This window comes from Cyclopterus lumpus, chromosome 9 (genome assembly GCF_009769545.1).
Source record: "Cyclopterus lumpus isolate fCycLum1 chromosome 9, fCycLum1.pri, whole genome shotgun sequence".
Lineage (NCBI taxonomy): Eukaryota > Metazoa > Chordata > Actinopteri > Perciformes > Cyclopteridae > Cyclopterus > Cyclopterus lumpus.
In genome coordinates, this window is record NC_046974.1 from 14,616,252 (window position 1) to 14,642,878 (window position 26,627).

Below are 26,627 nucleotides of genomic sequence, written 5' to 3' on the forward strand. Positions count from 1 at the left end.
CTGTCATTTCGGACCTCATATTGACAGTCTAGTCCTCCACTGACCCTCTCCAGCCAGCATAGTTAACTATCCCCCCCAGGCAGCTGGGAGGCATGACACAATAAGACATACTGAAAATTATTGATTTCATGAAGACTTTGTCTGTGCATGTTTATGCTTGACAATTGACTAGGCCAACGGCATTAACATGGCTGTCAGGAGGTACCTACCAACTTGAAATTACATAACCTGCCTTGTGTGTGGGTTCAAAACAGTCTTGTCAGTTGATGTTATGTGACCAGTGTTAACTGCAAACCAGAAAAGACTAGAACTTTAATACACGCTTAGCCCTTCTTCTTCTTATCCTGTCATGATAAGGTGGGTCAGATTACAATATCTGTTGCCTGAATATAAAAAACACTCACATGACCGGTGATAAACAAGACCAGTTTTTACAACTGAGTTGGCAAGATTTGATTCCCAGTGAAGGCATATTCAGCCTGTCTCAACATATCCTAAAAAAACTATTTATCTATTGTATGTTGCTTTTGCACAGTAATTCTCAAAACAAAAAAGAAGACCAAGGATAAAGGTGGTGAGTCGGTTGCACTTGTTTACAATAAAAGGCCTTTCTAGACTTTTTCAATAAAGACTTTTATTTTCAATAAAGACCTTTTCAATAAAGACCTTTCTTCAAGCAATTTTCTAAGAAATAAAAAGTAATTTAGTTTAAAAACTAAAGGCATAACCAGAAAGTAAGGGTAACGAATACATCACAGACACAGTTGGAAACAAACACTCTTGCGTCAGATGTAGATATCTTGGACTGTTATAATAAAACAACAAATGCATAAAAAATAAAAATGCAATTATCCATTGAAGTCTGTCACATGCTATAGACTGCAGACATGACTGAACGAGAGATGATGCATATGAGGGCATCCTGCTGACTCTGCTGCTATTATATAACACCATGTCACTTTATCTTGCCCTCTTTGTCTCTATATGCTCTTGTACATATATTGCTCTTTTTTCATTTATCTATTCTATAATTTCAGTGTTATTAATGATATACCTCTTATCATATATTGCTTTTACTTACTCTAAAAGTGTATCTTATCTGAGAAACACAATGTTTATGAACTCTCGCTGCGATTTTGACATGAGTGGTCTGTGTCTTGTGTTCTGCACACAGTATCCAACCAAAATGTGGAGTTTCTCGAATAATCAGTCTATAGCCTTTAACCTTTTAGGCAACACCTCTGTCATTTAGTGAAATCTGTTATACTATACTATACTGTCAATGCCCTGCTCAAAGATAATTGACCCATAGCCCCATCTGTTGGTGCATTTGGGAAGTGCAGATTTACGACCAAGACACAGCTGCTTTGTTGACAAACTTTACTAGTACAGCTACTTGTAACAATAATTATGTCAGAAGGAATAATATAATAATTTATAACTTGTTAAAGTTGCATTTTCATACACATAAACATTTGTTCATATACTTTTTACTTTCGAATAATGTTGTTTATGCCATCTCCTTCAAACCTTGTAGATACGGAGAAAGAAAAGCTGTGGAAACAATGCTTCTCCCCAAAGAATACCTCTTTCTTTGCAGAATCTCAACATGAGCCTTTCATGGGCCCTTTTGACTCTGGATCATGATGTCTTTTCAGAAACACTCCAATACATCGAATTAATATTCATATACATAGTGCTATGACTGTGTGTAACGGATAATCTCACTGAGGTCATAGCCTGTCACTGCAAAGGCATAACCATCTGCGTCACAGAACTTGGCACCACAGATTTGCGTGTCCGTCACACACTCATTGTGCAAATGGGCAATCTAAAAGGAAATGAGGAAAACAACACAGTCAGGGTCTTAAATATGGCATAAATTGTGCCTTGATTCTCAACCTATTAGGAAAACAAGTGTTGCATTCTGTTAAGTCCAGTTACCTCCACGCTTTGGCTCTCTGGGGTCATTGTCAGGTGCCACACCCTGACCAGAGAGTCCTCAGCAGCAGACAGCAGCTAAATCAAAAGCAAAATCAAATGGTGTGACATATGCCCAAAGTTGTATTTGAGATACACTTGAACATGCTTTCGGGCTAAATAAACTGAATAATGTTTTACCTTATTATTATTATTGACTGTCTTTAGCTAGAAAATCTATGAATCCCTTCTTCGTGTTATCTGTGTTTGTCACTTCAAATAAAGAATGACAATCAAATAAGCTTTTAAACTCACGAGCCCAGAATAGGGAGCAATGTCCAGTGAGTATATCCAGCGAGCGTGGGCGTTGACCTCAGCATGCAGGATTCCCGTCACTGCCTCATAGAGACGGATCTGGCCTGTGCCGTAACCGGCCACCACTGTACCTTTCCACAACTTCACAGATGAGCAGCTAATACTGAGAGCAGATGGAGGATGATTGCCATCAGGGAATTAAGGGGAAAGATAATGGACATTAAATTAGAGTTAGGAGGGGAAATGATGAAGAAAACAACGACAGTAGAACATCACGCGGTGAACACTAGATAAGGACAACAAGGCATGAAACGTAAGAGGAGTTTAAGATTGGTGATGGCAGAGTTTTAACATAGGTCACTCTGTAAGTATAAGTAGGCTAACATTGTACATAACAACTATAATACAAACAACTTCTTACTCAAAGCCAGGGATATGGTTGAGTAACTTAAATTCCTCCCCAGACTTCCACACACAAAGGTTGCCCCCATCGTCTGCACTGACCAGATCAGCTATGCACACCTGAGGGGAGGGAGAAAGCAACAGAGTGGATTATATATTAGATATGTGCATGTATATATATATAAATAAATAAAAGGTTGAAATAGACAGGCAGCACACACTGAACCAGCACACAAACACCATACCTCGCCACCACAGCATTCTGAGGCCATGTCAGTGATGGACTCCTTGTGCCCCTCCAGGACATCTGACAAGGTAATATTACTGCCTTTACTGGGAACATCAAATACTAGAATTGCACCAGTTGAAATGCCTAGAGAGAGAAAGCGACATGGACTGTCCAGTTTTTCCCTGTATTTTGAATATACTGTATGTAAATGTGTCCACTTACTACTTACCAACACATATATAACTATCACGCACTGCCGATATTCCTCGCGCAAACATGGCTTGAGCTGGGACACAAAGAACTTCTGTGAGTGCAATAGATTTGATAATGAAACTCACAATAATATTTTTCTCTCACACACAAAGCGTGATTGCACAAATATGCATATGAACACGTGTGTAAATGTGCAGGCAAAAAAAAACAGCAGCGTAAATCTGAGAACAAAAATGTGTTTATGTGATTGTGTATAGATATAATTATATAGGTGTAGATGCCAAGGATTATTTATTTCCTTATAATAATCAGGTCCTCCCACTAATGTTTTTAGTCATGTTTGTGTTATGAGGATGGATCAACAACACTGACATATTGCTGGGAACAAGAGAGTAAACATGTGTCATAATATATTGTATCATATCACACTGTATCATATGTTATTGTGTTGCATTATTTAATGTATTGCATATTTTCAAAGTTTTCATGGAAATGATTGAGACAGGAAATCTTTGAGTGTCTCCATTTGCAGCAAATCCAGTTTCGATGCCACTTTACCCGTCTGTGTTTCTGGAATGTCGAGGGCATGCCAGTACACCATGATGGAGCCATCAGATTCATACACCTAAAACAATGGATTTATATAATATGAAAGTAAAAGGCTGCAAAAACACATACATGTATGTATCTTTTCACATTTTAAAAACACTCAATGACCCAGTCCAGACAGAAAGGCTTGATACAACCATTGTCACTATAGTATACAAGTTGTAGAAGTAGCAGTGCTTCTTCCAAATGTGGAGAGTGCCGATGAAGAGCAGACAGACACAAGCTCACCTGGATGCCTTTCTGAGAGGTCACCACCAGCAGATCACGAGAGGGCAGAGAACAAAAGGCAGCCTGTTACAAGAAAACACAGGATTTATTTTATTGTTATGATGCAGAGAAATGCATATAGAACAAAGCAAGACAAATACAGCACAATGTTGAAATTATTAATTGTATATGTGCCAGCAACCTATTAAAGATGACGGAAAATATTGTTATAAGCTTTCTTAACTCTTTGCGAGGTACTTTTGTTTTAGCATTGAAACGGATTAATACAGATTATAATTAAGAGTGGCTATGCGTTTACTTTTTCTTACTTCCAAGTTGATCTCAATGTATATTAATAACTTTCTTATGGCACTATGTATAAATGGGGCATCCCTTCCTGACCTGCATGATGAGAGACGTGCTCGTGGCGACATTGGGCTCCTTGGACTGCAGCTGGCGGTGGGAATAGTTGAGGCCGTCCCAGGAGGCGCTCACCATGTTGACCACGTTAGCGTGGACCACCGTGAAGTAGGTGAGGCGCCGAGGGGCGATGCGCAGCGCGCACAGGTTGTTGTACAGCGCCGAGGCGCTGTTTTTGATCTGGATGCTCTTCTCTTTGTGATACATCGAGCTACCTTCTCTTAGCAACACGGCCTGTTGAAATTGCAGTAATAGATCTGGTGTTGGTTTAAGAGAAGATGATAAAGGTTGCCACTCTCAAGTCTGGTGGAATAAGATTAGTTAGCAGTGTAGCGAATTAAAACCACGGACCGTAACGATAAGTGCAGCATTAGCAGCGAGCTAACTGCAGTAACGTAGCGTTTCAGAGCACACCGTTAGTTGTGTGCGACGAGTTTCACACACTCTTGCTTCAGACTACATAACAGTTGTCCCAGTAGCCATCGGCGCTGTCACAATCGACCATTAAGCTGCAGTTAAAGGGGACAAAGCGCTGTTCTAGCTCGTGTTAGTGACAAGATTACCTTCGCGTCGTCTGCAGCCATAGAGACAACGCCATTTATACTTATTACGTCATACTTTTGCGTCCTCGGTTGCTGAGCAACCGTAGACTACACGGAAAAAAAGGGGTAGGAAGAAGAGTTTCTGGTAAAGTTGTAAACAGACTTTAGTGGTGATTTATTTTATTAGAAGTAACTTTTAAAGCCAAGGTGTTGTGTGTAGCCATTTTAACCATGTTTAATTAACGTTAGCCTAACGTTTATATTGCTACCTCAATATAAACGATGCATGTACCCAGTAATGTTGACGTTAACGGTCACATATCTCATGTTACGGGAGCTAATGCTAACAGACCCAGCTAACACAAATAGCGCTAACTTAGGCTAGCATAGGTGAACACATAATATGTTTTCATTAGCGTTATTAAAATAAATTAATAACGTTATGATACAATGTGATAGCTATCCTACGGTGACTTCACTGCGTGATGTTTTCTATCACAAAGTCTAAACTAGCTATCACTGTTAGCACGATGATTGCGTTCATATGTAAATTAATTTCCTGAAATGATTGAGGGCATTATACTTTTATATCAAATTACCCACGGAGAAATGAAAACGGTCAAGTTTGATCGCCACCACCAGAGGGTGCTGATGTTCACCATATGACATTTTAACGGCAACATGCAAACTGATGGGAACTCACACGTTGTTCCATGTTAAATTGTTTCTTATTTTGTTCACACTTATTATATCAACGTCCTCATCATCATAAACATAAATGTTTTTTTTAAACTTGTCACCATGTTTTTTCCCTAACATGTGTTATATTTAAAACCAGCCTCTGAACCAAGATGTCCCGCTCTGCAGCCAAGTCCCAGGCTGACAAGCGGAATAGGTCGTCTGTTCAAGTGACCCCACCTCCAACGCAGGACGATATTATCCCTGGTCGCTTAACTCAGGCCCAATGGATGGACATGTTGATGGAGGATGCAGATGAGACAGTGGGGGTGATCATGGAGGAACTCTTGAGCAAAGTCACGGAAGGTTGTTTAAAAGTGCACATTGAGAGACAGGTAAAACGGAAAAGGCAAGATGAGTTTGATTTTTATTTCACTTCAACATGAACATCATATCACTGATTGACACGCATGGAGAGACCGATACAATTATTGATCTTTTCTGTCATTCATTTCAACCTCACATAGTACATGTACAACATGCATGATTTTACTTGTCTTTTCACTCAAGATAATACCTTTCTCCGCATCCTGGGCCAAGAACTACCTCACACAGATTCTAGAGCGTCAAATCCTGTGCCCAAATGAAGGGGGAGATCCAAAGGAAGTATCTAAAACAGAAGACTCGGAGCCTGTGCCAGCAACTTCAGATGCGTGGCTTCAAGGATGTGTGCCTGTTGTAAATGCTACCATTCGACCTCACCCTCCCTCACAACAGGTACTCTGAATGTGTCTCTTCTGCAAGTCTCTTTTTTAGATTTCAACCGAGAAGTTATCTGTATCCATATCTATGTGTCTATATTTGTTTCTAACAGGAGGATAATGATGGTCAGGTCCAAGTACAAACAGAGCCAGGAGTCAACCAGCAATGTAATATTATGGCCCAAACAAAAAGCTCTCCAAAGCAATCTGAAAAGGAAACAAGTCCCAGTATGCCTGTCAGTTACGAGTGCTATGAAGTGCTTAGTCCTCGCCCTCCACCAAAAATTCATCGAAAGAAAAAGCAGTGGGTTAATTTACCACCAGTTCCCAAGCCAGTTCCAAGCAAATTACTCCCGCCCCTATCGTGTTCAGCAGAGAAAAAGGATCTGGATGTAGAGGGACACAATTCTATACATTCTCTTTATAACCACACAACTGAATCATTGTATTATCGTAAGACCGTCCAACCGATACAAAAGCTTGATCCCTCGTGCTTGCCTCGACACTCCATCTTTCCTCAGTATGAGATTGTGGATAACAACTACACAAAACCTAAATCCAAGAAACCAAGTGGATTATCCATACTAGAGCCAAGACATAACAAGCAGCAAACTGATTGCATAGTAACCTCACTGAAGCAACTAACCAGCTCCAAGGATCAGCCAACAACATTTCGGAGGAGAAATGAGGCAGATGTCTGGCTGAAGACAGTGTCCCCCTCTAGACATAGAAAGGACAGCATGTTGCCCTCTGGGTCTCTGAGACTGGACACAATGGTTTGGGCCAAGGGTGTGTCTCTCTCGGATTCTCAGGAAGTTGAAATTAACACTCATAAATGCAACCCTCCTACAAAGTCTACCAAGCTGAGGCTGATACGAAGTGATGTTGCTGTGCCAATGTTTTCAGTTGATCAGGTTACCAGAGATCCACCACCTCAAGTAACCCCTTTGTTTCAGTCCAAGTAAAATGTAGTGATAGCATGACTGTGGCTGTATTTAGAGCAGAATTAAAATATCCTCCTAATACAACAAGGCATTGTGTACCCTGTAGGCTTAAAAAAAAAAAAGACAAATCAAATTACATTTGCAATTTAGTAATGTTTTGAGATACACTGTGCACATATCAAAAATGTACCTGATTATACTGAAAACAATATATTCGTTGTTGTTCCTTCAATATTAATTCAATAGATAATTATTAAAATATATACAAAATAAAATCTATAGATAAGCGCCCCACAACATATAGCAAACATATCTCATATCCCACCTGAGGAAACGCCTCTTTCACCTCAATAACTGGGGAGTGATGGCCTGTGACAGGAACCTTGGGAGAAGGAAGACGTATGAAGGCACAGCGCAACAAGAAAAGGACCTCCACTGTGCCATGGAAGCAAAAAGGCAACACAGAAAAGAGAGAACCACCATCAAAACTGCTCCTCTACCTACGAATACCTGTGACACGCTTCATCAGACCCTGTGGATCCAAGACCCACAAATAATCTGTTTCACCAACAGGATGACAGTCATATTCTACTGTGAGTGATTCATATAAGGATGATTTTACAAATAAATGTTCTGTGCCATTATATAGTAGATGTAGTCCGTTCATTACTGTAGGTATGCCTAAATGAGAGGTGTTCCTATTATTTGGTCTACTCCATTTATATCAATGAGGGTAGAATAAATAACAAATAACTAAATCTTAACTAAATAACCTTCATGAAGGGACAATTTATTGCAGGGCTGCTGTATCAACCGACTGTATGCACACTGTTGGAAAAATAACTATTTCAGCAGGACTGTGACCTTCCACATCACAGGATGTTGAACTGTCATGGTCTGAAGGTCTTGCTGGGAGGGGGGGCACCAGGGAGTCCAAACACTGGTCAGCATTCTTCACTGATAGAGATTTGATCATAAGGCACATCTAAGAGAGGAGAACTCATCTCGTATCTGGAGCCCCTTCCCAAAGAAAATGGAGAAGATAAGAAACTGCTTTGGGCCGGTTCGGGCCAAATCCCCTCCTGTTACTGTCTGTCACACTGTATAAATGACAGAGGCTCAGAGATGGATCTTTGAGCAGCAACTTGGAAATATGACTTGTGCGTGGTTTCAACTCTGCTCCTTCTTGCAAGAATAAATTACCTGAATAATGATTTTACACTTGGTGTCGAGTAGAATTTTTTCTAACACACAATAATAATAATATGCAGCTGCTGCAAAGATTTGCCAAAGATGTGTAGTAATTTAATAAAAAATACAACTATATCATTGTTTTATAGTGAACATGAAAAAATAAACGTATTTTTACTGCGTGAGCATTTTTCTTTCAGTGGCTTCAGAGAGCACCAATCGAACGGGAGACTGCTTGTGCAACCTATCTTGTTACAGCCGGTCGGGTAGGAGGCTCAAGAAGCAGTGAACCAATCACCATTCGCCCTCGCGGCTTCTACACCAATCAGGGACATATTTCCTGTGGTAGCAAGTTTGACTGACCCGTTGCACATGTGAGAGAGCAATGAAGGGAAAGTCTTGATCAAAACTTTACAAAATATCGGAATTATCATCACATTGAAGGCATATCCGACATGAAAAAGAAGCTGACAGTTACGGAGGACCCAGCAGAGGTAATACTGGCGACATGTTTTATGATTTTAGCTGCTTGCCGACTAACTACCGCTTAGTGCACGGGGCAGTTTGCTCAATGGTAACACGGCTGTTGCTTGCATGCGTTGCTAAAATTTGGCAATTGGCACACTACATTGGTGAGACTTTGCTTAATGTCTACTTCAGAGAAACTGAATGTACAGCAGATACAGTCAGTAATACCTTTAATGTATAATTGTTCTACAAATACAAGAATGAACGCTCTAATAGCATAATGTCTTTTTAGTTAGCTGAGCCCAGGATTTATATCATGTGCAGATTTGCTGATACCGTACACGTAATAAATAACATGTTAAAAGTGGAATCAACAGCTACGATATGTTTTGTTTTGTTTTTTACAGATGATTCCCTCAGAGAGTCACGCGACGGTGGAGGAAAACGAGGCTCCTGTGAAAGCCAAAAGGAGCAAACCTGAGATGGCTGGAGGGGAGGAGGAGGTCTACCACCCGGTGAAGCTGTCCCGAAGTGATCTGTACAGACCTCCGACAGCAGAGGAGCTAAACCAGCTGAAAGAGACGGAGAGCCTGTTTCACTGCAGCCTGCTCAAAATGCAGGTGAGCCGTGAAAAGGAATGGGGTTATGCCTTAAGTCCAGCTTGCTGTCCCATGTCAACAATAACACACTTTCACAAATACAAGTAAATGTCTGTAATCTACCAATTACAGATGGAAGAGCTGCTGAAAGAGGTCGCCCTGAGTGAGCGTAGGAAACAGCAAATAGATTCCTTCATTCAGGCCGTCACCAAGCTGCTCCAGACCGTACCGAATTCCTCAGATGTTGAGGTATGTTGTACTTTACCATTAAGAACAGCTTCATGATTGGGCATAGAACCTCAATTATATGCTTTCCATAAATGCACACGTATAAAACTGTAACCACGTTTTTCAACAAATCTCTCTGTGTGTTCAGTTAAGTGACCTGTCTTGGCTGTCAAGTGCAGTTAAGGTCCCTTTTCTCCTGGTGCCCAAAACAACAAAAGGCAAATTCCACATGGCACCCCCTGCTTCTGTTGATCTTATTGGCAGCTACCCCCTGGGAACCTGCACCAAACCACGCATCATGGTGGACCTGGCTGTCACAATCCCAGCTGTGAGTCACCTGTCTCTTTTATTTATTTCAATACCACACTTGAAAGCCTTGAGAGTAATGTGACAATATATTCATGACATTTTATGAGACTTCTTCTGTCTGCTCACCCTTGTATTATTAGGATGTCCTCCACCCAAAGGATGTCTTGAACCAGAGGTATCCGAGGAAAAGGGCTCTCTACCTGGCCGGTCTGGCCCAGTGTTTCGCATCCTCCTCTGAGATCGGAAGCATGCGTTACTCCTGTCTGCATGGCAACAGACTTCGACCCATTCTGCTGCTCACCCCTCCAGGTATTTACCTTTTTTAATAACCATCATATTGTACAAAAACTGCATACCTTCAAGAGCATTGTATTTGGTTTTCGTGGAATGCAATTAATTTTTATTTTTTAGCAGTATTTGGTTTTGGTTATGATTGTAATTTGTTGTGATGTCCCATATTTCAGGTAAAGACTCTTCCAGCTTCACCTTACGTATTCATGTCTGTCCGCCTCCTGGATTCTTCAAGCCCAGTCGTTTCAACCCACAGAGGAATAATATCCGGACAGAGTGGTACAGCGGATTGCAGAACCCCCAGTGTGGTAAGATTGTTCATTTATACACCTCCATTCTTCAAATTATCCTATCGCCTTTAATCACACGATCATATATATATATATATATATATATATATATATATATATTCATATTCAGGACCACATTTTCAGCGACAGTTCAATCGAAATATCAGACCAATTTCTATTGTTTGTTTGTTGCAGAGAGCGGCGAACCCCCCACTCCGCATTACAATAGCTCTGTTCTGGGGGATTTACTGCCCAGGGCTCACCTCCAGTTTCTTTCTGCGGTCAGCTCCCAATGCTCAGCTTTTGCTGATGGAGTGGCTTTGCTCAAAGTCTGGCTTCGGCAAAGAGAGCTTGACCAGGTAGGAGGCTTGAAATGGTTCTTTTGCTTACAGAGCTTACTTCCTTTTTTCTTTTGACATTTTTATTATTTACTAAGCTTCCGACACTATTTATCTCACCTCACTGCTGTATTGCTCTCTCAATGTGTTATAGGGAACTGGTTGTTTTAATGGCTTCCTGGCTTCAATGTTGTTGGCTTATCTGCTGACCACTCACAGAATCAGTAACTCCATGACAGCCTATCAGCAGCTTCGAAACAGCTTGAACTTCCTGGGTAAGAACATTTAAAATCCGCTAAACCAGTTTTTTTATTTTAAAATAAAGTTAATATGTAACACTTTTATATATGGAAGTCAGATCACCTTTTTTAATATCTTGCATCTTACCCATCTCTCATTCAAACCCTCAGCATCTACAGACCTGACAGTGAATGGAATTAGCCTGGCCAGAGATCCTGACTCTACAGCTGTGAGTGGTCTAAATCTGTTCAAGTAGTTTCTTCACACTTTGGTTTCCCTCCTCATTTAATCCTTATTTCTCCTTTTCTTTTCCCTGCAGCCATCTCTTGCAGAGTTCCACACTGCTTTCCAGGTTGTGTTTGTTGACCCGTCAGGACATCTCAACATGTGTGCTGACATAACTGCTTGTACCTACAAACAGGTAAATACTGTTTCCGACTATACCTTGACTAAAAACAGATTAGCACTTGAATGGCACTTACTTCTGGTATTTTTGTAGTTTGGCTTTCTTGAAGAAACGTTACTTTCGTGATTCTTGTTGTTCTGAGTTTGTACTTATGGTTGAATGCACTTATTGTAAGTCGCTCTGGATAAATGATATGTAATGTACTTTAAAAGTATTGCGATGTTTGTTTCAAACTAGATTATTTTTACACTGGTAAGATTAAGGTTTTGATCATTTTCAAATTGGTTCTCAGCTGCAGCACGAGGCAACTCTATCGATGCAGTTCTGGGACAACCCTACGGTGGATGGCTTCCACAGCCTTCTCATGACACCCAAACCCATGATAAGGACAAGCGACCACGTATTCCAGTACGGCTTTCTTCATCAGCTAATGCACCGAAACATACTCTTCAAGACACATCATTTTCCACTTTGCAAGTGTTTACTTTGCCTTTTACAGATTTCGGCTACAGAGAGTTTATACATCTTATCATACATATAGTCAGTCAGGATCATAAATGTCAGGTAATAAATAGGATACTGTAAAAAGAAAAATGCATCCGACTGCTAGCCTGACATCACAATATTCATTTTTTTCTTTCACTTTCTTTGACTTCCCATTGTCATCCTGCTTTCCATCTCCCACTCAGGTTATGTGAGCTGGTGAAGCTTCAGTCCAGCTGTAAGAAAATGAATCTCCTCAGTGAGCTGATGGACCACAGTGGAAATTATGTCCACACTGCACTCCCTTTTATTGTGTCACTGCTTCAGCGGGGACTGGGCCAAAGGATCCACCTCCTTACCCACTCCCTCTCACCTGACCCTGAGGTAGGAAAGATTTACATGCAGAGGTTACCCCTGATTTAATCAGCGCTACTACTGCAACTATAACCGTATGTTTTTGACTCAAACCACCTTGAAAGGGTCTTGCAAAGAGTCCGAAATATACACATACATATGATTAACAATATTAAGATCACTGAATTTGTTGAACTCGTTACATTTTAATTTCATCACAGTGGTCTGTGGAGAGTGAAGCCCCAAAACACAGAGCTCAACCTCCTCTGGCCTTTGGTTTGCTCTTAAGTCCGGAGCTGGCAGCCTCTGTCCTGGAACGAGGCCCAGCTGCAGACAGCCCCATGGTAACCTCACCGCTCTCTCCTTCCATCGCATGTGTGTAGTGTTTTTGTTGTTTTTCCCATCAGGGTTAAAGATGCAAGGTCATTTAACTTAACTCTACTTAATTTGTGTATTCAAAGTTCTACAAAGAAGGATCACATTTGTACTTACTAATTGCTTGTGTATTTGATTTGTGAAGTCCTCAAATGCAAATATTCACATAGGCTTAATCGAATGATGGTAAAAACAAATAAAAAATGTAATACTATTGTATAAGATTAACAAAAATGTAGCATTTATGTAATTATTACACACTTTCACTTTTAAAAAGCTTTTCTTGTGAAAACATGACTGTACATCATTTGTAAAACAGTTTTTGTTGGTTTGTTTGGTTGACTTGTTTCCTAAACATGTATTATGTTATGTATTAACAATAACGGCGGTGGTCTTCTGCTAGGCGGCTGAGTTCCGTCAGCTGTGGGGTTCTCGCTCCGAGCTGCGTCGCTTCCAGGACAGTTCGATCACCGAGGCCGTGCTGTGGGATGGAGAGAGCATGTGCCAGAAGAGACTGGTCCCCAGGCAGATCATTACACACCTGCTACAGCTGTATGTATTTTATCTTGGCATACTGAGACACAACAGATATCACAATAACATTGTTAATTATACAGTGTTAGGTTTAGTCATTGAGTTTCTAGCTGTATTGATCATACAAATATTTAGTATGCTACCATGGTAACAAATGAACAAACGAGAGATTTTTTCCTCCAGTTTTATCCTGATTTGTAGACTATTGTATAGATATCTAAGTATAAGGTAACAGCTGTGTTGAGGTAAAGGTTAAACTGTTCGGTGCCTCCACCAGATACTTGGTTAAATCAATGCCTGATGTTTCATGCTGAACACCAAAGATTTGTAGTGACTAGTCACTATGTTTTAATGTTGGAAACTACATTAAGGTATAGTTTACTGCAGCTTAGCTTTCTAACTTTTTGTTGAAAATGGTATTCACATCAGCACATGCCACACATCAACAGTGGAAGAGTAGCCGCCATCTTCTTCATCCTCTTTCTTGTAACATCCAATCAAGGTGTCTACCTGACCTGCACCTACCGCCTCTTGCCCCTCTCAGTAACCTTTTTTCTTTTTCTATTATTGGTATGGGAAGTCAGAGTGAACCTCCATCATGTACTGTCGCATAAGTTATGCATTTCTGTTTACAAAGATCATCATGTCAACGTGCTCTGAGCTCATTCTAGTACGCATTGTTGCAAATGTTTGTCCAGCCTCTGACAATAAAGACGGTAGCGATACCCCAGGTACACACAAATAGTGCCTTGCCAGAGTGGCCAATTTGGGGAATCTCGGTCCGTTTACCCTCCACCATTCAAGAGGGTTTATGTCCAGTGACGGCGCAATGTCTCTCAAGTAGTAATCTACCTGAGCTTCAGAGTCTGTGGCATAGGAGGAACTGTAGTTGTCTCCTAGGAGCAACATCATGGTGTTTTTGGTGTCACTTCTCAGTCGTGAGGGCATTGCCACCTGGCTAATATCGGGTGTGACCAGGATCTCCTGCTGTTCATCCTTGGGGCCCACAGTAATAGTTATCCCATCTAATTTTGAAACCAGTTCGTGCAGTTTAACCTTTGCAGCCAGTCTTCCTGTTGGCGTCAGGAAACTGAGATGTTTGTGACGGGGGTCCAGCATCGAGGCAATCAGAGCTGGTTTGGAGGCTAGGTCATTAGAGTCAACCTGCAAACAGTAAAATGAAATTAATAGTTGTGTGAAAAAAAGAAAGGAGGTTGTTTATCTTAATCAGCATCAGTCGTATTGTTTGTTGGCACTCATGTTACTGTCAATTAATAGTAATTTAAGTGCCAATTATACATCAGTTAAAGCACACACTTAAGATTTATGCCTACCTCCATGTGATTTGATAGTGAATCCTGAACTTTCAGCTTGAACTCAGAGACTTGTTCAACATCATTCTCTTTTGGCACAAGGTGGGTCTGAATGAGGCTGAATGTGATTGGGTAAATGTTTGAAATGGACACTTCTGTTTCTGCAGATATGACGGTTGTTGCCCATTTCAGCGTTGCCAGAACAGGCGTGAAATTCTCAATTATTTGCCAGCAATCATCTTCAATCTCAAGGGTTTGGGCTTCCTGTCTGTTAGTGATTGTGCGATCAGAGAGCACAGCTTTAATTGCCCACCGTTGCTCCAGTAACCGTTCAAACATATCACAGATGGTGTCCCATCTAGCTTTGTACGACTCGATAAGCTTGTGCTGTGGCAAGCACATCTGAACTTGCTTCTGCTCCAAGGCTTCACTCGCCAGCAAATTGCGGTTGAAGTGCTTGACTAGTTTCCCTGCAGCAACAATGATATGGACTAGATCCTCGCTCAGCCCATTACTGACTGCTAGCTGCAGTGTCGTGGCAAAGCAAGTGGCATAGTCCCAGGCGACGCGGACAAGCGCACGGGGTGGCGAGATGTCCTGTGTGTTATTATGAACGCATGCAGTCACTTTCCCAGCAATACCCCAGGCCTGCACCGTGTTAAGAAGCCTCTCTGTGACACTGTCTGTAGTCGTGTGGCTTTCTGATGGCAGCTTGTGTGTCTGCAGCACAGCTGACCTCCCCTGCCAGTCCTCCGTTATGAATGAACAGAAAACGGTCATGTACCTCTGGAATGGGAGGGCCGTCCACAAGTCGGCAGTGAGTGCCAATTTCTCCACTTTACCCAGCTGCACAACAAGCTCCTCCACTTTCTCTTGGAAGTGGCCTTCAATAAGGCGTGTAATAGCAGCAGCAGACGGGATTTTATAATTATGCACAGTGTATGCAAGTAGCTCACGAAAGCCATCGCCATTAACCACGTTGATGGGAAGCATGTCCTTCTCTATCATTCTGGAGATGAGTTCAGTCACCTCTGCGTGTGTTGCCACTGACCCACCGTCGTTGGGCATCGTGTCGGGGTGCTTGTTTTTGATGTGGTACATCATGCTGGTGGTGCTGCTCCTGTACTTCAGTTTCGTGTCGCACATCGTGCAGTGCACCTCCTCGTCTACTTTGATGAAAATGTCCCACACCGAGCTCCTCTTCAGGCGCTTCCTCTCCCCGTAGTCCCGCTCGGAGAGGTTGGTAGTCGCGTTTAAGTTGGGGGACATGACGGCGACCTGCATGGTATCCGTATGAGCGGCACTCTCCTCCTCGATGCACTGCACGGTGCAAATCACCGGCTTCTCGTCTTCGTCTGACGGCGCCGTGGACGGGTGGTGCCTGCTCATGTGGTTCATCATGGAGCTGGTGGCTCCACCGCAGTACTTCAGCGTGGCGTCACATTTCATGCAGCGGACAAAGTTCCCCACTTGTTCAAAACAGTCCCACACAGAGCTCCGTCTCCTGCCCGTGCGCTTCATTGTTGTCGCGCAGTTGGCCGAAGTATATATACGACATGTACATGTATATTAAAATAATCACGTTAGCAAGCTAGCTAATGTTAGCGCCAACTGTCGTCGCACAAAATAAAAATAAATAAAGGTATTTTGGGTAATAAAAAGCCAATTTGATACCAGTTTCACCTCGGTATATGCAATAACTGAAAAGACAATGAGGTGAGTGTAAGTGTGCATTTGTTGAAGCCTCGTTTTTATAAAGAAAATTATGTGTTTATTATCAACCAGGCATGCAGATATCCCTGAATCCTGTATGCGATATGTGGGGGCGATGGTGGATGACGTCATCAAAACGGGAAGTGAGGTAAATGCCAAATCGTTTGTATTCATTCTTAATATCAAATCCCAAATAAAGTCGATGCGATTTAATTTAAGAGAGAATACGTTTTTTTTTTTTACATGTTGTAAATATTCTTGTATGGAAATCCAACATCTTTCTCTGTGTTCCTGTTGGAATTTAATTAATGGTATATGTCATTTATATTCTGTGTAGCATATGTTTGATGTTGTAATGTTTATATTATTGCTTGTTATTTAATCAAAATTGTTGTATCCTAAAAAAACAAACAGTCTATGATAATGTGTAGCATATGTTTGATGTGTAGTGTGCTCTTCAGGTTCCTAGTACTGGAGACGAGGAGAGTTTGCTAGTGGTTCAGTCCTATGATGACCTGAGTAGAAAACTGTGGCGGCTGGAAGGTCTGCCTCTCTCCATCACAGCAGTGCAAGGAGCCCACCCTGCACTTAGATACACACAGGTAAAGCATCTTGTTCTTAACAGGTAACTGCTCTCATATTGCACTAATTAGTAGTATCAGTATTAGTAAAATGTAACTAAAGCATAATTTCAAACATCACTACAATGTGTCATGTGCTTTTTACTTATTGACAGTTCTAACATTTCATCTGTGCTGTGCAGGTCTTTCCCCCTGTGCCACTCAAGGTGGACTATTCCTTCTTTGACAGAGAAAAGACTTCCAGATCATTGGTGCCAAAGGAAGGCAAACCGTGCCCTGCTTATATCACCCCTATCACAGGTAGACACTAACTACCAGCAATGTGTTAAGTTGTTAACTCTTGTTTATTTCTGCACTGTCCGCCGTAGAAAATGTTGAATAAGTTACACTATCTCTGAAGCATAACATCCCTAGATTTCTGTAATGTATCAAGTGATTTTAAGATTGCTACATGAGTTACAACCCATGTATTCAAAGCCGGAACATTACAGAAGCCTAACCACAGATTAAACGATACAAAATCATTTAGTTATTCAAACTCCTATCTCTGGTGACCCTGCGTTGCAGTGATTTGCCACATGGAAGGGAGTGGAAAGTGGCCTCACGATCGCCTCGCCATCCGCCACATCCGAACTGCCTTCCACATCTGCCTGGGAGAGTTACTCAAGAAGCATCATAATTATACATGCAGGCCCTGCCCCACTCACCTAGATGTCTGGAAGGTAGATTTTTTTTGTTACTTTACACTTGTCTGTGAACTTGACAGTTTTTTTGTTTGTTTTGTCTTTCTAAGTATCGTCATATGTTTCAGCAAATTGTTGGCAGTGTTTTTTCATCACAGTTTACAGTATTCCTTTTTTTAATGCTGTTTTTAATTCCATTTGCTTATGCATCCAGGATGGCTTGGTTTTCCGCATCCAGGTGGCATACCATCGCGAGCCTCAGGTGCTGAGGGAGAGTGTGAATGCTGAGGGGCTGCTGATCGTAAGGGACAATGAGGAGGCTCAGGCTCTGGAGATGGCCACCATTCATAAGCCTCTACTTACCAGCACATTGCATGGGTAACATTAAAACAATAACACAAATCAAATCTAAAATATCTGTTTGTGGGAAAGCAGGGCTGTAGGGTTCCCTCTTCTCAACCCTAGGTTGCTGTTTATAAAATGTAAAGATTGTAGTTTGTGGTTATATCTTCCTACTTTCGTCAACCTTTGTCCTTTCTTTCTGTCACCATGTTTTTGTCTCTTTCCTGTTTCTTCATTGTTTTGCTTGCCCTGCGTGCACTGTTTCCTCATCGCATATATTTCATCCTGTTGTTTATAGGCTCCAGCAGCAGCACCAATGTTTCGGGGGAGTGTGTCGCCTGGCCAAACGCTGGCTGGGGGCTCAGCTCTTCAGCGACGCCATCACAGAGGACACAACAGACCTGCTGGTGGCGTCGCTTTTCCTGCAGCCTGCACCCTTTACTCCTCCGGGGTAACTATCGTGTCTACTTTTTAAAAATCTGTCCACCTCATCAGACTCATTTATGGACCAAATCTTTTGTATCTTACTCTTTTGTACTTTAAATATGTCATTTCTGTCTGCTCCAGTTCTCCTCAGGTCGGCTTGCTTCGTTTCCTTTGTCTGCTCTCTTCCTTTGACTGGAGAGACAACCCGTTGGTCGTCAACCTCAACAACCAGCTTGCAGGCAAGCACACTCTCGCACACTCCTATTCCCCTGTGTCACATAAACAAATACCCCTCTGACACACATACTTTAACATCCTGCTCATATGGTTCACTGTTTCAACGCCAAGTTTGATTGTTGTTCACCTCTCTGTCACAAGCAGCCACCGACTACACAGAGATCAAGAATGACTTCATGGCCTCCAGGGAGTCTCTGCCTGTCTTGTTTATAGCTACGCCTAAAGACAAAAAACAATCCCTGTGGACCAAGCGAGCACCTAGTGTACAGGTCAGCTGACACAAATACAAGTACACAACTCGTACAACTACACATTTAATAGAATGGTTATTTTTTTGATGATTTGTGAGAATCACAAACAAAGGTGTAGAAAAGAATTGCATGTTCCCGGCAGGGAGCAGTCGCATAGTTTCCCAATTCTGGAGCCTTTCCTTAGTGCACACTGGTCTCCTGGATCACACTGAAAAGATAGAACGCCAAATAAACGAAGTATGCTATTTGTTAATGAAAAATATATACATATTTCTCTAAACTATTCACTAGATTGATGTTATGAATTGAGATCATTACAAATGGAGTTGTTGCATTATATACCACAGGCACTGGCAGATAGCCGTGTTTTTTTCTTAGAGCTGGAAATTGATTGAAGTCAAAATTCCATGTAAATCATTGATCTGGAAATTAAAAATGTTATGTATTTTAATAGTTATTAGAATACAGTCAGAATTTGAAATAATAAACAACATTCTGAAGAATTTCCACCGTTTATAATGGTGGCGGAGAACAGGAACCGTGTGCCCTGTGACGTCCTGACAGCGACGTCGTTGTTGCCTAATCGCAACGTTCAGGATGATTTTACCTTATCTGGTTGCTCGGGTTGCATATAGAAGTCTCTTCTTGAATTCACATTAAAACCTAAAAGTTGTTTCAAAACAAATACCTGAGGCGAGTGACTGATCCTGGCTCAGTGAGTCGTTGTCTCAATGTCTCTGAATGACCACTAGGGAGCACTTTGTGATCGAGTGAGTCTCTTCACTCTCTAAATGCACACTGCTTGCTATCAACAAAATACCTACGTGACCTCAAATCTCTGCTGCGATTTCAAAAAGTATATATTTAAGTTGTGTGTCTGCGATTGTTGGTCATATTTAATGTGTTCTGGGAAGTTGGTAATTGGAAATTCTAGTGCTAATTGAACAATTGTGCATCCACAATAGGGGTCTGCATGTTATGTTATATTATATTATATTATATTATATTATATGACATCAAATGTTATATTTTGGTTGTGTGTCTTCAGATGCTGCAGCGTGTGGTGATGGTGGCTGCAGAGAGTCTTAAGTTACTGGAACATCAGCTGATGGACAGAGACCAGATACAAGATGTCAAGGTGAGTAAAAAGCATGTTCTATTGTCTTCAGAGACGGCCCACTATCTGAATGAATTATGATTCATTATTTCAGCTTTGTGATGCCTTGTCTGTGTTTGTACAGGTGGTCATGCGCCCTCCTCTGGATGCCTACGATGTGTTGATTCACCTGAACCCAAAGCAGGTTCCCCTGCTCACTCAGGCAGTGGACCCTCCCACTGTCACCTTCAGCAGGGGCATCATAGCTGGCAAAGTTGCCCAGTCTGGAGGGGCCCTGCCGGTCATCGACTACAACCCTGTGACCCTCTACCTGGCAGAGCTCAGGGTGAGTCTGTCAGTCTTAAACTTCAGGTTAATAGGCAGGCGTGATGTTGATAATGTCTTGTTGACACAGGATGTGAGGAAAGCGGTGCAGCAGGATTTGCGCATTGCGAGTAGCAGCTTGGCAGCTCAGGCCCGAAGTATATTCTGTCTGACGTCCAGCAGCTTCCTGAGAATATAAAATTCAGAGAAGAAAAATGTTGAGGCTGCACTTACATTGTCCACAAAGCAGGTTTTTCCTAGAAATAATTCAAGGGTGCAGGTTTGCATATGCACAGTATGGACATGTCCTTACCATTATTTTTGGAGGACAAAATGGACCCAGACAATATTTGAGCAAACGAGCCGAATAATACAAACGATATGATATGATGACAAACTATTTATATACACAGTGTTAGATGATGATAATGTGTTTTCATATAATGTTTTTAGAGGTTTTCTTGAATATCTATAAATGATGATGATTTCTTCAGTGGCAATGCGCTCCACAGCTGACCACAGGTGTCCATAGCATAAAGTATGGCCCTTTTCTCAGTGTTTTCTGTTAGTTTCGGTTTTATAGGCTCGGTAGAATTTTTCTTTCACTATTATGACTATATTCTCATAATATTACAAAGTTTCCCTGAAATATTATGACTTTATTCTCTGCATCTAGAGAACGTGCACAAAGTTTTGAACAGGAGCATCAATTAATCAAATTCATTTTCAGGATGCTTTCGGAGAGCTAGCTCTCTTCTTCTGTGATCCCCATGGCGGAACCGTGATCGCGGTTTTATGGAAGCCAAAGGCCTTCATCCCAGTGCCCTTCAAGGTAAGGCCCAAGTTATGTCCTCCATCTAAAATCATGTATGGAGGACAGAAGCCTTCTGCATTGCCAACCGCTTGCGTTGTTGTGTCTCCTTCACTTCAATCCTTCCTCATTTCACTCACACGTCAACATCATCACTGACCGGATGTTTTCCGTTTTCCTTCATGACAGACATCGCAAATGTCTGCTCGGAGAGTGGAGGTGACTGGGGAGGAAGCAAATACCATTCCCAACATCGAAGCAATACTGGAGGACTTCTGGGTCATGGGGAAGGGCTTGATCAAGTCAGTGGAAGCCAGGACTGAAAAATGGTCATTTTAGACATACCGTTTTCACCATGTACATTTCATTGTGAAACAGAACAATGGGAAAATGAATGGATTTTCAGATACATTTTGTTAACAATATTATCAGTTAAAAATGTGATTTAAAGACGAGCCACATGTTTATCTTGGCGAAGCTGCATCTTGTCTAATAAATGCATATGTACTTTTGATTTGATTTTTTTTAAAATATATGATTCCTTCCATTAGTAGATGAAATTGAGAAAATGTCATATTTAGTCGCGTTATTATCGTAAATTATTGGATGGCCCGGACCGGGACATTTAAGATCTGGGAATGTATCAGATTTGTTTAAACGGTAAATGGACTGGACTTTTCTAGTCTTCCGACCACTCAGTGTTTTAACACTACATGACATCATTTACCCATTCACACCCATTCATACACGGATAAAAGAAAAGGATTGTCTGGCTGCCTCGCATTTCTAGGAGGACTGGGACTTAAGTCGTTGGTAATTTATGCAAAATAATAATCTCTAATCACGGAAACGCTAGACCGGGGCTCATAGCTTGCATTCGTAGGCCATTGAATACAGAAAAACAACACGACATTGTAAAATATACAGTTGTGTCTACTAAATATGAATTCACATATACTAAACACCAATAATCTGACAAACCTTTTTAAATGCTGCATCTCTCCTTTATAACTTGTTAGTTGCACATTCCAGCATAGTATTGCCTCAATTACTTATAGTACCTGGTCATTTACTCAATTTATTCTCCCAAGCAAGACTGTCTTAAGAAATTTGGTATAAAATGTGAGTTTGGGCAAAGATTGCGTCATAAGTCACAACCAGTATTGCTCCACTGTCTCCAAAATACAGCTCTGGGAACTCGCTTTGATTTACCAGCAACCTGGACAAACCCTGAATTGTCATGTAATAAACTGGGGCTTTGAGTTCACAACTCCCAGTCCATGTCTGTACTTGTTATTTCTGTTCTTTAGAAATGAGTCTGAGCTTTTCGCAACTTTAGCGACATTCACAAGGAAAAGTGATGCTTATCCTTAATTACAGAGTTGTATGGACTTGTTAGTAAGTAATATAAATGGACTTGTGTTATAATCTATAATAACCTGCATGCAGGTATGCTTGTTTTACTTTACGTTTACAAAAATGGATAAAAAGAACATTTCTTGTCTAAGATTTCAGTTGAACTTCCACCGATTACTGGAAGGGCAGTAACATCTGAGATGCGCCTGAAGAGTGGGATTAGTGCGGTACACAATGTACTTAAGAGTTATGGGATACTTGTCACTGTAACATTACGTTCACAATAGGGCAATAGTAAAATTACATGCAAATAGTTTGGACAAATCAAAATACAAGATGGTATTGCTGTTTTTATTTTGAATGTATAATTTGTTCAAAGATGGGAGTGCTTTTAATTTCTGTAAATAATATAAAGGCAGGTTGTTCCGAGACTATATTGAGTCTAAGGCATCAAATTAATAAATGTAGAAAAGGATAAGATCCATTTGATTGTACAGCATCGGTCTGCATCGGTTTGTCACGTAAACGTAGGTGTGAACAACTTGGCATAGAATTTCTTAACCGCCAAGCTGACTCATTCGGCTGTGTCATAGTGTATGTCTGCAGCTGTTGACAGAGAAAGCATGTTTTAATTGCAGTCCAGCAGAATTGTTGAGAAAGTGAAGAAAGTGGAAGTGTACCAGAGACAGGCTTAAGGCGTACAAGGCAGTGTTAGAAATCATATTGTGTAATTTTTGCACGTCACACATATTACATAATCGTCTGTCTCTTATCTTGTATCAACCCCATGGAGGGATTCACCAAACAATAACGAGATTTTTTTGTGGAACTTTATTTGAGAGCATATATATATATTACTGCGAAATTACGCTGGAATCTTTTGGCAAGAAATGGTTCATTAGTCAGATATCCTGAAATGACTGTTTCTCTTTTACACAATTTAGACTGATCCCATGGGCCTTAATGTTTGTTTGCAAACAACTGTTAACCTAATATAGAGGACTAACTTATTTAAAACTAAAATTAAAAACTTTGTCTTAAGATAGAAAAAAGGGGGGGGGGGGGGGTTCCTGTGCTACATCTAGGACTTGTGACGTTTATCAGCCCTTTTTAATTTCAGTGTGTAGTTGTTGCTAACGTCATCTCCGTCTGCCTCGGGGCAGTGTGACCACCTGGTCTGTCTGTATGAGAGATATCAATACGTCTTCACCTGTCTGCCCCCACACACCGGCACTCCTGGAAACAAACACGTCTGGTAGACACATGGTACATAAAGCCATCAATCACAAACATGAGAAACAAGACAAGTGATCAGAGCCATTATCTAAGAACTTCAGGGTTATGTAAAATCAGTGTGTCCCACAGTAACGGTGAATTGTGAGGACTTGTTATTGCAGAAAATGGACAGACTGTTGGTTTTTATAGCTTTCCCTTGATGTTTGTGGGTACCACCATTATTTTCCCTTTCCAATTTACTTTCATGTCTCTGAGCCAAACAATTCCAGGAAAACATGTGGCCCAAAAATGCAGCTCCTCTGGACGTCTCAATAGGATTCCTACCGGAAGCCTAAAGAGGTAAACTAAATCGTGAAGACAAAAAAAAGTAGATCTAAAGCTGCAAGCAGGGCCCTCACACCTTTGTGCACGTCGGGGTTCTTGGCGGGATGTGGTTGTGAAAGTTATGTATTACAAATATTTCACCACTTTCTGTATTCACTATGTGGCACTAGAGAACAAGCAACAATAATAATTATGTTGCTCTGTATCAAGTGTAGAGTACATTATCTAAATGTGAATAAAGTGGATGCTGCTTGTTACATAACACTGACTTCCTGTTGCCAGCAGATGGCACCATGACTGAGTGAAAATGGGTTTGTTGACATCCTCAGGCTCATACTTTTATACAGCATGGCAAGTTTGGGATATGTTTGAGCAAGTCCAGTGGATTTACATCAACAGAGCCGCCACGCCACAGTTCCGCCATTCCATCAAGCATACAGCTTTTGATAACTTTTAATCACAAAAGTCTAAAGATTGAACTGACTAAATTTGTTTGTTAAAGTACACTGCCTGGAAATGGCATAAAATACACAAGAAATTCAAACAGAATTCAAAATGGCCGACTTCCAGTTGGGTTTAGAGCATGGCCCCAAGAGACTTAAAAAAACATTCTGCTTGTTTGGTACATTCAGGTCAAGGGCTGATTCATTGAAATGTTGTAGTGGCCGCTCAGGCTCCTTTGGCCACTTCCAAGCACCACAACCACATCAGGTAACTACAGTTTGGACTTTAATGTGTGTGCACTCAAACTACTTTGTTTTTCATGGCGAAGAATGCGCTCCACAGTAAGTAAAAAGCTTTGCAGGCTGACATTATAAACTTCTTGCCTTTGTGTGGAACAAATTTGATGTGGATTTGATGTACATACTAAGAGTAGCATGCCAAACTATAGAGACTGTAACTTCCTGCTCCCAGTCGGTGGCGCAATGACTGATTCAAAATTGTCCTGTAGATGTCTTCGAGTCTGGAGTCTCATTAAACATGTGACATTTGGAAAAGAGCTGATCATGTATTCGTTCATGCCAAAGGATCGGGATTCTCCTTACAATCTTTACAATGAAGCATTATTAACGTTTAAGGCTTTTCTGACTACACTTGAGAGAGATCTGATTAATCTGAGGAGGAAAGTGCACAACCTATGACGTCCTGTTGCCACTAGCCAAAGTACAACACCCTGTTTTGTGGCATATCTCCAAGAGGCTTTTTTGTACATCATGTTATTAGTATACCTACCAAATGTCGTGCAGCGAGGTGAAACGCAATGTTGGAGCTGCTCAAAAGGGGGCACAATCTGGCAAAAAAAGCGTCCTAGAATTAGACTTAAAACATTACAGCTATCTAAACTAAATGGTGGCCTTAAACTCCCAAACTTAAAATATTACTTCTGGGCTGCACAAATGAAACCTCTGATAGTGTGGATTCAGAATGGCACATACACTTGCTGGCTTAATATTGAGAAAAACGTATGTCCACAGCCCTTACAAATCTTGCCTTTTTTAGATGCGCCCATAAAAGAAGTGGCAGAGTGGACAAAGATTACTCTTAAAATCTGGAACAAAATACAGACAGCTTTTGGGCTTCTAAAGTTTATTTCATTACTAACGAGCATCGGATCTATGAAGACCTTCACACCAAACAATCTAGATGCGGGCTTTAGAAAGTGGTCACACATGGGACTTGTTCACCTGCACCAGTTATTTAATGACATTTGAGCAGCTGAAAAAAGATTTTGATCTTCCCAAAACCGATTTCTACAGGTACCTACAATTGAGAACTTTTCTAACACCACACAAAGAGTGGGCAAAGCTTGTGAAACGTACACCTCTAGAAAGGTTTTTAAATGAGATACAGATGGGGAATGAAGATAAGAAAACAAGTAAATTATATAAGCAGAAATGAACAAGATCATACCACAGAATACCTGGGAGGAAATGTGCACAGAGGCACACCTACATACTCAAACACCTGGAGGGAATTTAAATGGAAAATAATCACCAGATTCTCCAAAACACCGGAAATAGTGGGGAAAGATGGGTCCAACACATTCCAACTTGTGTTGGCGGAACTGTGGAAGCACTGCCAATCATACACATATATTCTGGCTATGCCCTAAATTAAATACATACTGGAGAGAAGTCTTTGATGCCCTCAAAGAAATATTTCAACAGGATATCCAACAAGACCCTTCAGTAGCACTATTGCTAGCGATACCTGAAGGCCATGATGGGAGGGCCAAAAAATACCTCCTAAACATATTACTCACAGTAGCATTGAAGGGTATAACCATCAGATGGTTAAAACCGGATCCCCCGACATACAACATATGGATCCAAAAAGTATGGGACATCTATCAAATGGAGCGAATTGACATATTCATTAAGGCTCCAGAAGCCTATCTTTACCAAACGATGGGGTCCTGTGGCAGCATTATTACTACAATGATTATTACTGTATGTTGTTCGGCCCTCTGGTTGAACTGCTCTCGTTAACTCTCTATGTGCACACGCACATCATACACAATCCTCTCTGAAAAGCATATATAACACATACACTCAGGAGTGGACAATTATTATTTAAATTATTTATTT

The 26,627-nt window shown here is 41.1% G+C and overlaps 4 protein-coding genes across 9 annotated transcripts; 2 read left to right on the top strand and 2 right to left on the bottom strand.

The window, feature by feature from the left end:
- Positions 1 to 1,042: 1,042 nt before the first annotated feature.
- On the bottom strand, positions 1,043 to 4,939 carry wdr54 (WD repeat domain 54). Of its 2 annotated transcripts, none has more exons than XM_034542489.1 (10): positions 4,667 to 4,939; positions 4,298 to 4,549; positions 3,917 to 3,979; positions 3,638 to 3,704; positions 3,096 to 3,152; positions 2,883 to 3,010; positions 2,657 to 2,757; positions 2,236 to 2,398; positions 1,945 to 2,019; positions 1,043 to 1,831 (listed from the first exon to the last, which is right to left on the bottom strand). In XM_034542489.1, the coding sequence occupies exons 2-10, from the start codon at positions 4,520 to 4,522 to the stop codon at positions 1,700 to 1,702; spliced, it is 1,011 nt and encodes a 336-aa protein (XP_034398380.1). In that variant the 5' UTR covers positions 4,523 to 4,549; positions 4,667 to 4,939; the 3' UTR covers positions 1,043 to 1,699. The 2 variants fall into 2 exon arrangements, with proteins under 2 accessions (XP_034398380.1, XP_034398379.1); XM_034542488.1 differs by having other exon boundaries at positions 4,879 to 4,933.
- Positions 4,262 to 8,460, top strand: LOC117736859. Of its 5 annotated transcripts, none has more exons than XM_034542485.1 (4): positions 4,262 to 4,427; positions 5,696 to 5,930; positions 6,106 to 6,312; positions 6,410 to 8,460. In XM_034542485.1, the coding sequence occupies exons 2-4, from the start codon at positions 5,709 to 5,711 to the stop codon at positions 7,259 to 7,261; spliced, it is 1,281 nt and encodes a 426-aa protein (XP_034398376.1). In that variant the 5' UTR covers positions 4,262 to 4,427; positions 5,696 to 5,708; the 3' UTR covers positions 7,262 to 8,460. The 5 variants fall into 5 exon arrangements, with proteins under 5 accessions (XP_034398376.1, XP_034398377.1, XP_034398378.1 ...); XM_034542486.1 differs by lacking the exon at positions 4,262 to 4,427 and adding an exon at positions 4,905 to 5,002 and having other exon boundaries at positions 6,136 to 6,312; positions 6,410 to 8,459; XM_034542487.1 differs by lacking the exon at positions 4,262 to 4,427 and adding an exon at positions 4,905 to 4,983 and having other exon boundaries at positions 6,136 to 6,312; positions 6,410 to 8,459.
- A 315-nt stretch (positions 8,461 to 8,775) lies between these two features.
- On the top strand, positions 8,776 to 22,402 carry nol6 (nucleolar protein 6 (RNA-associated)). Its single transcript, XM_034541687.1, has 26 exons — positions 8,776 to 8,925; positions 9,307 to 9,519; positions 9,631 to 9,747; positions 9,875 to 10,054; positions 10,176 to 10,344; positions 10,500 to 10,634; positions 10,812 to 10,975; positions 11,109 to 11,229; positions 11,365 to 11,423; positions 11,514 to 11,615; positions 11,893 to 12,008; positions 12,290 to 12,467; positions 12,659 to 12,781; positions 13,216 to 13,364; positions 16,445 to 16,520; positions 16,834 to 16,974; positions 17,136 to 17,253; positions 17,521 to 17,675; positions 17,851 to 18,014; positions 18,277 to 18,429; positions 18,546 to 18,643; positions 18,786 to 18,910; positions 19,941 to 20,030; positions 20,134 to 20,334; positions 21,043 to 21,144; positions 21,313 to 22,402. Exons 1-26 carry the CDS (start codon positions 8,887 to 8,889, stop codon positions 21,460 to 21,462), a joined length of 3,438 nt encoding a protein of 1,145 aa, XP_034397578.1. The 5' UTR covers positions 8,776 to 8,886; the 3' UTR covers positions 21,463 to 22,402.
- LOC117736383 (zinc finger BED domain-containing protein 1-like) lies at positions 13,363 to 16,475 on the bottom strand. Its single transcript, XM_034541688.1, has 2 exons — positions 14,681 to 16,475; positions 13,363 to 14,510 (listed from the first exon to the last, which is right to left on the bottom strand). The coding sequence occupies exons 1-2, from the start codon at positions 16,178 to 16,180 to the stop codon at positions 13,962 to 13,964; spliced, it is 2,049 nt and encodes a 682-aa protein (XP_034397579.1). The 5' UTR covers positions 16,181 to 16,475; the 3' UTR covers positions 13,363 to 13,961.
- Positions 22,403 to 26,627: the final 4,225 nt, after the last annotated feature.

Excerpts from the sequence above, each read along its gene's own strand:
- nol6 (XM_034541687.1), top strand. The coding sequence starts at position 8,887 with ATGAAAAAGAAGCTGACAGTTACGGAGGACCCAGCAGAG. Across the intron at positions 12,468-12,658 it reads CCCTCTCACCTGACCCTGAG|TGGTCTGTGGAGAGTGAAGC; the intron begins GTAGGAAAGATT and ends ATTTCATCACAG. Across the intron at positions 16,521-16,833 it reads TCATCAAAACGGGAAGTGAG|GTTCCTAGTACTGGAGACGA; the intron begins GTAAATGCCAAA and ends TGTGCTCTTCAG.
- wdr54 (XM_034542488.1), bottom strand. The coding sequence starts at position 4,899 with ATGGCTGCAGACGACGCGAAG. Across the intron at positions 3,705-3,916 it reads CCTCTCAGAAAGGCATCCAG|GTGTATGAATCTGATGGCTC; the intron begins GTGAGCTTGTGT and ends CCATTGTTTTAG. Across the intron at positions 3,153-3,637 it reads CATTCCAGAAACACAGACGG|CTCAAGCCATGTTTGCGCGA; the intron begins GTAAAGTGGCAT and ends TTTGTGTCCCAG.
- LOC117736859 (XM_034542485.1), top strand. The coding sequence starts at position 5,709 with ATGTCCCGCTCTGCAGCCAAGTCCCAGGCTGACAAGCGGAATAGGTCG. Across the intron at positions 5,931-6,105 it reads AAGTGCACATTGAGAGACAG|ATAATACCTTTCTCCGCATC; the intron begins GTAAAACGGAAA and ends TTTTCACTCAAG. Across the intron at positions 6,313-6,409 it reads CTCACCCTCCCTCACAACAG|GAGGATAATGATGGTCAGGT; the intron begins GTACTCTGAATG and ends TGTTTCTAACAG.
- LOC117736383 (XM_034541688.1), bottom strand. The coding sequence starts at position 16,180 with ATGAAGCGCACGGGCAGGAGACGGAGCTCTGTGTGGGACTGTTTTGAA. Across the intron at positions 14,511-14,680 it reads CACTATCAAATCACATGGAG|GTTGACTCTAATGACCTAGC; the intron begins GTAGGCATAAAT and ends TACTGTTTGCAG.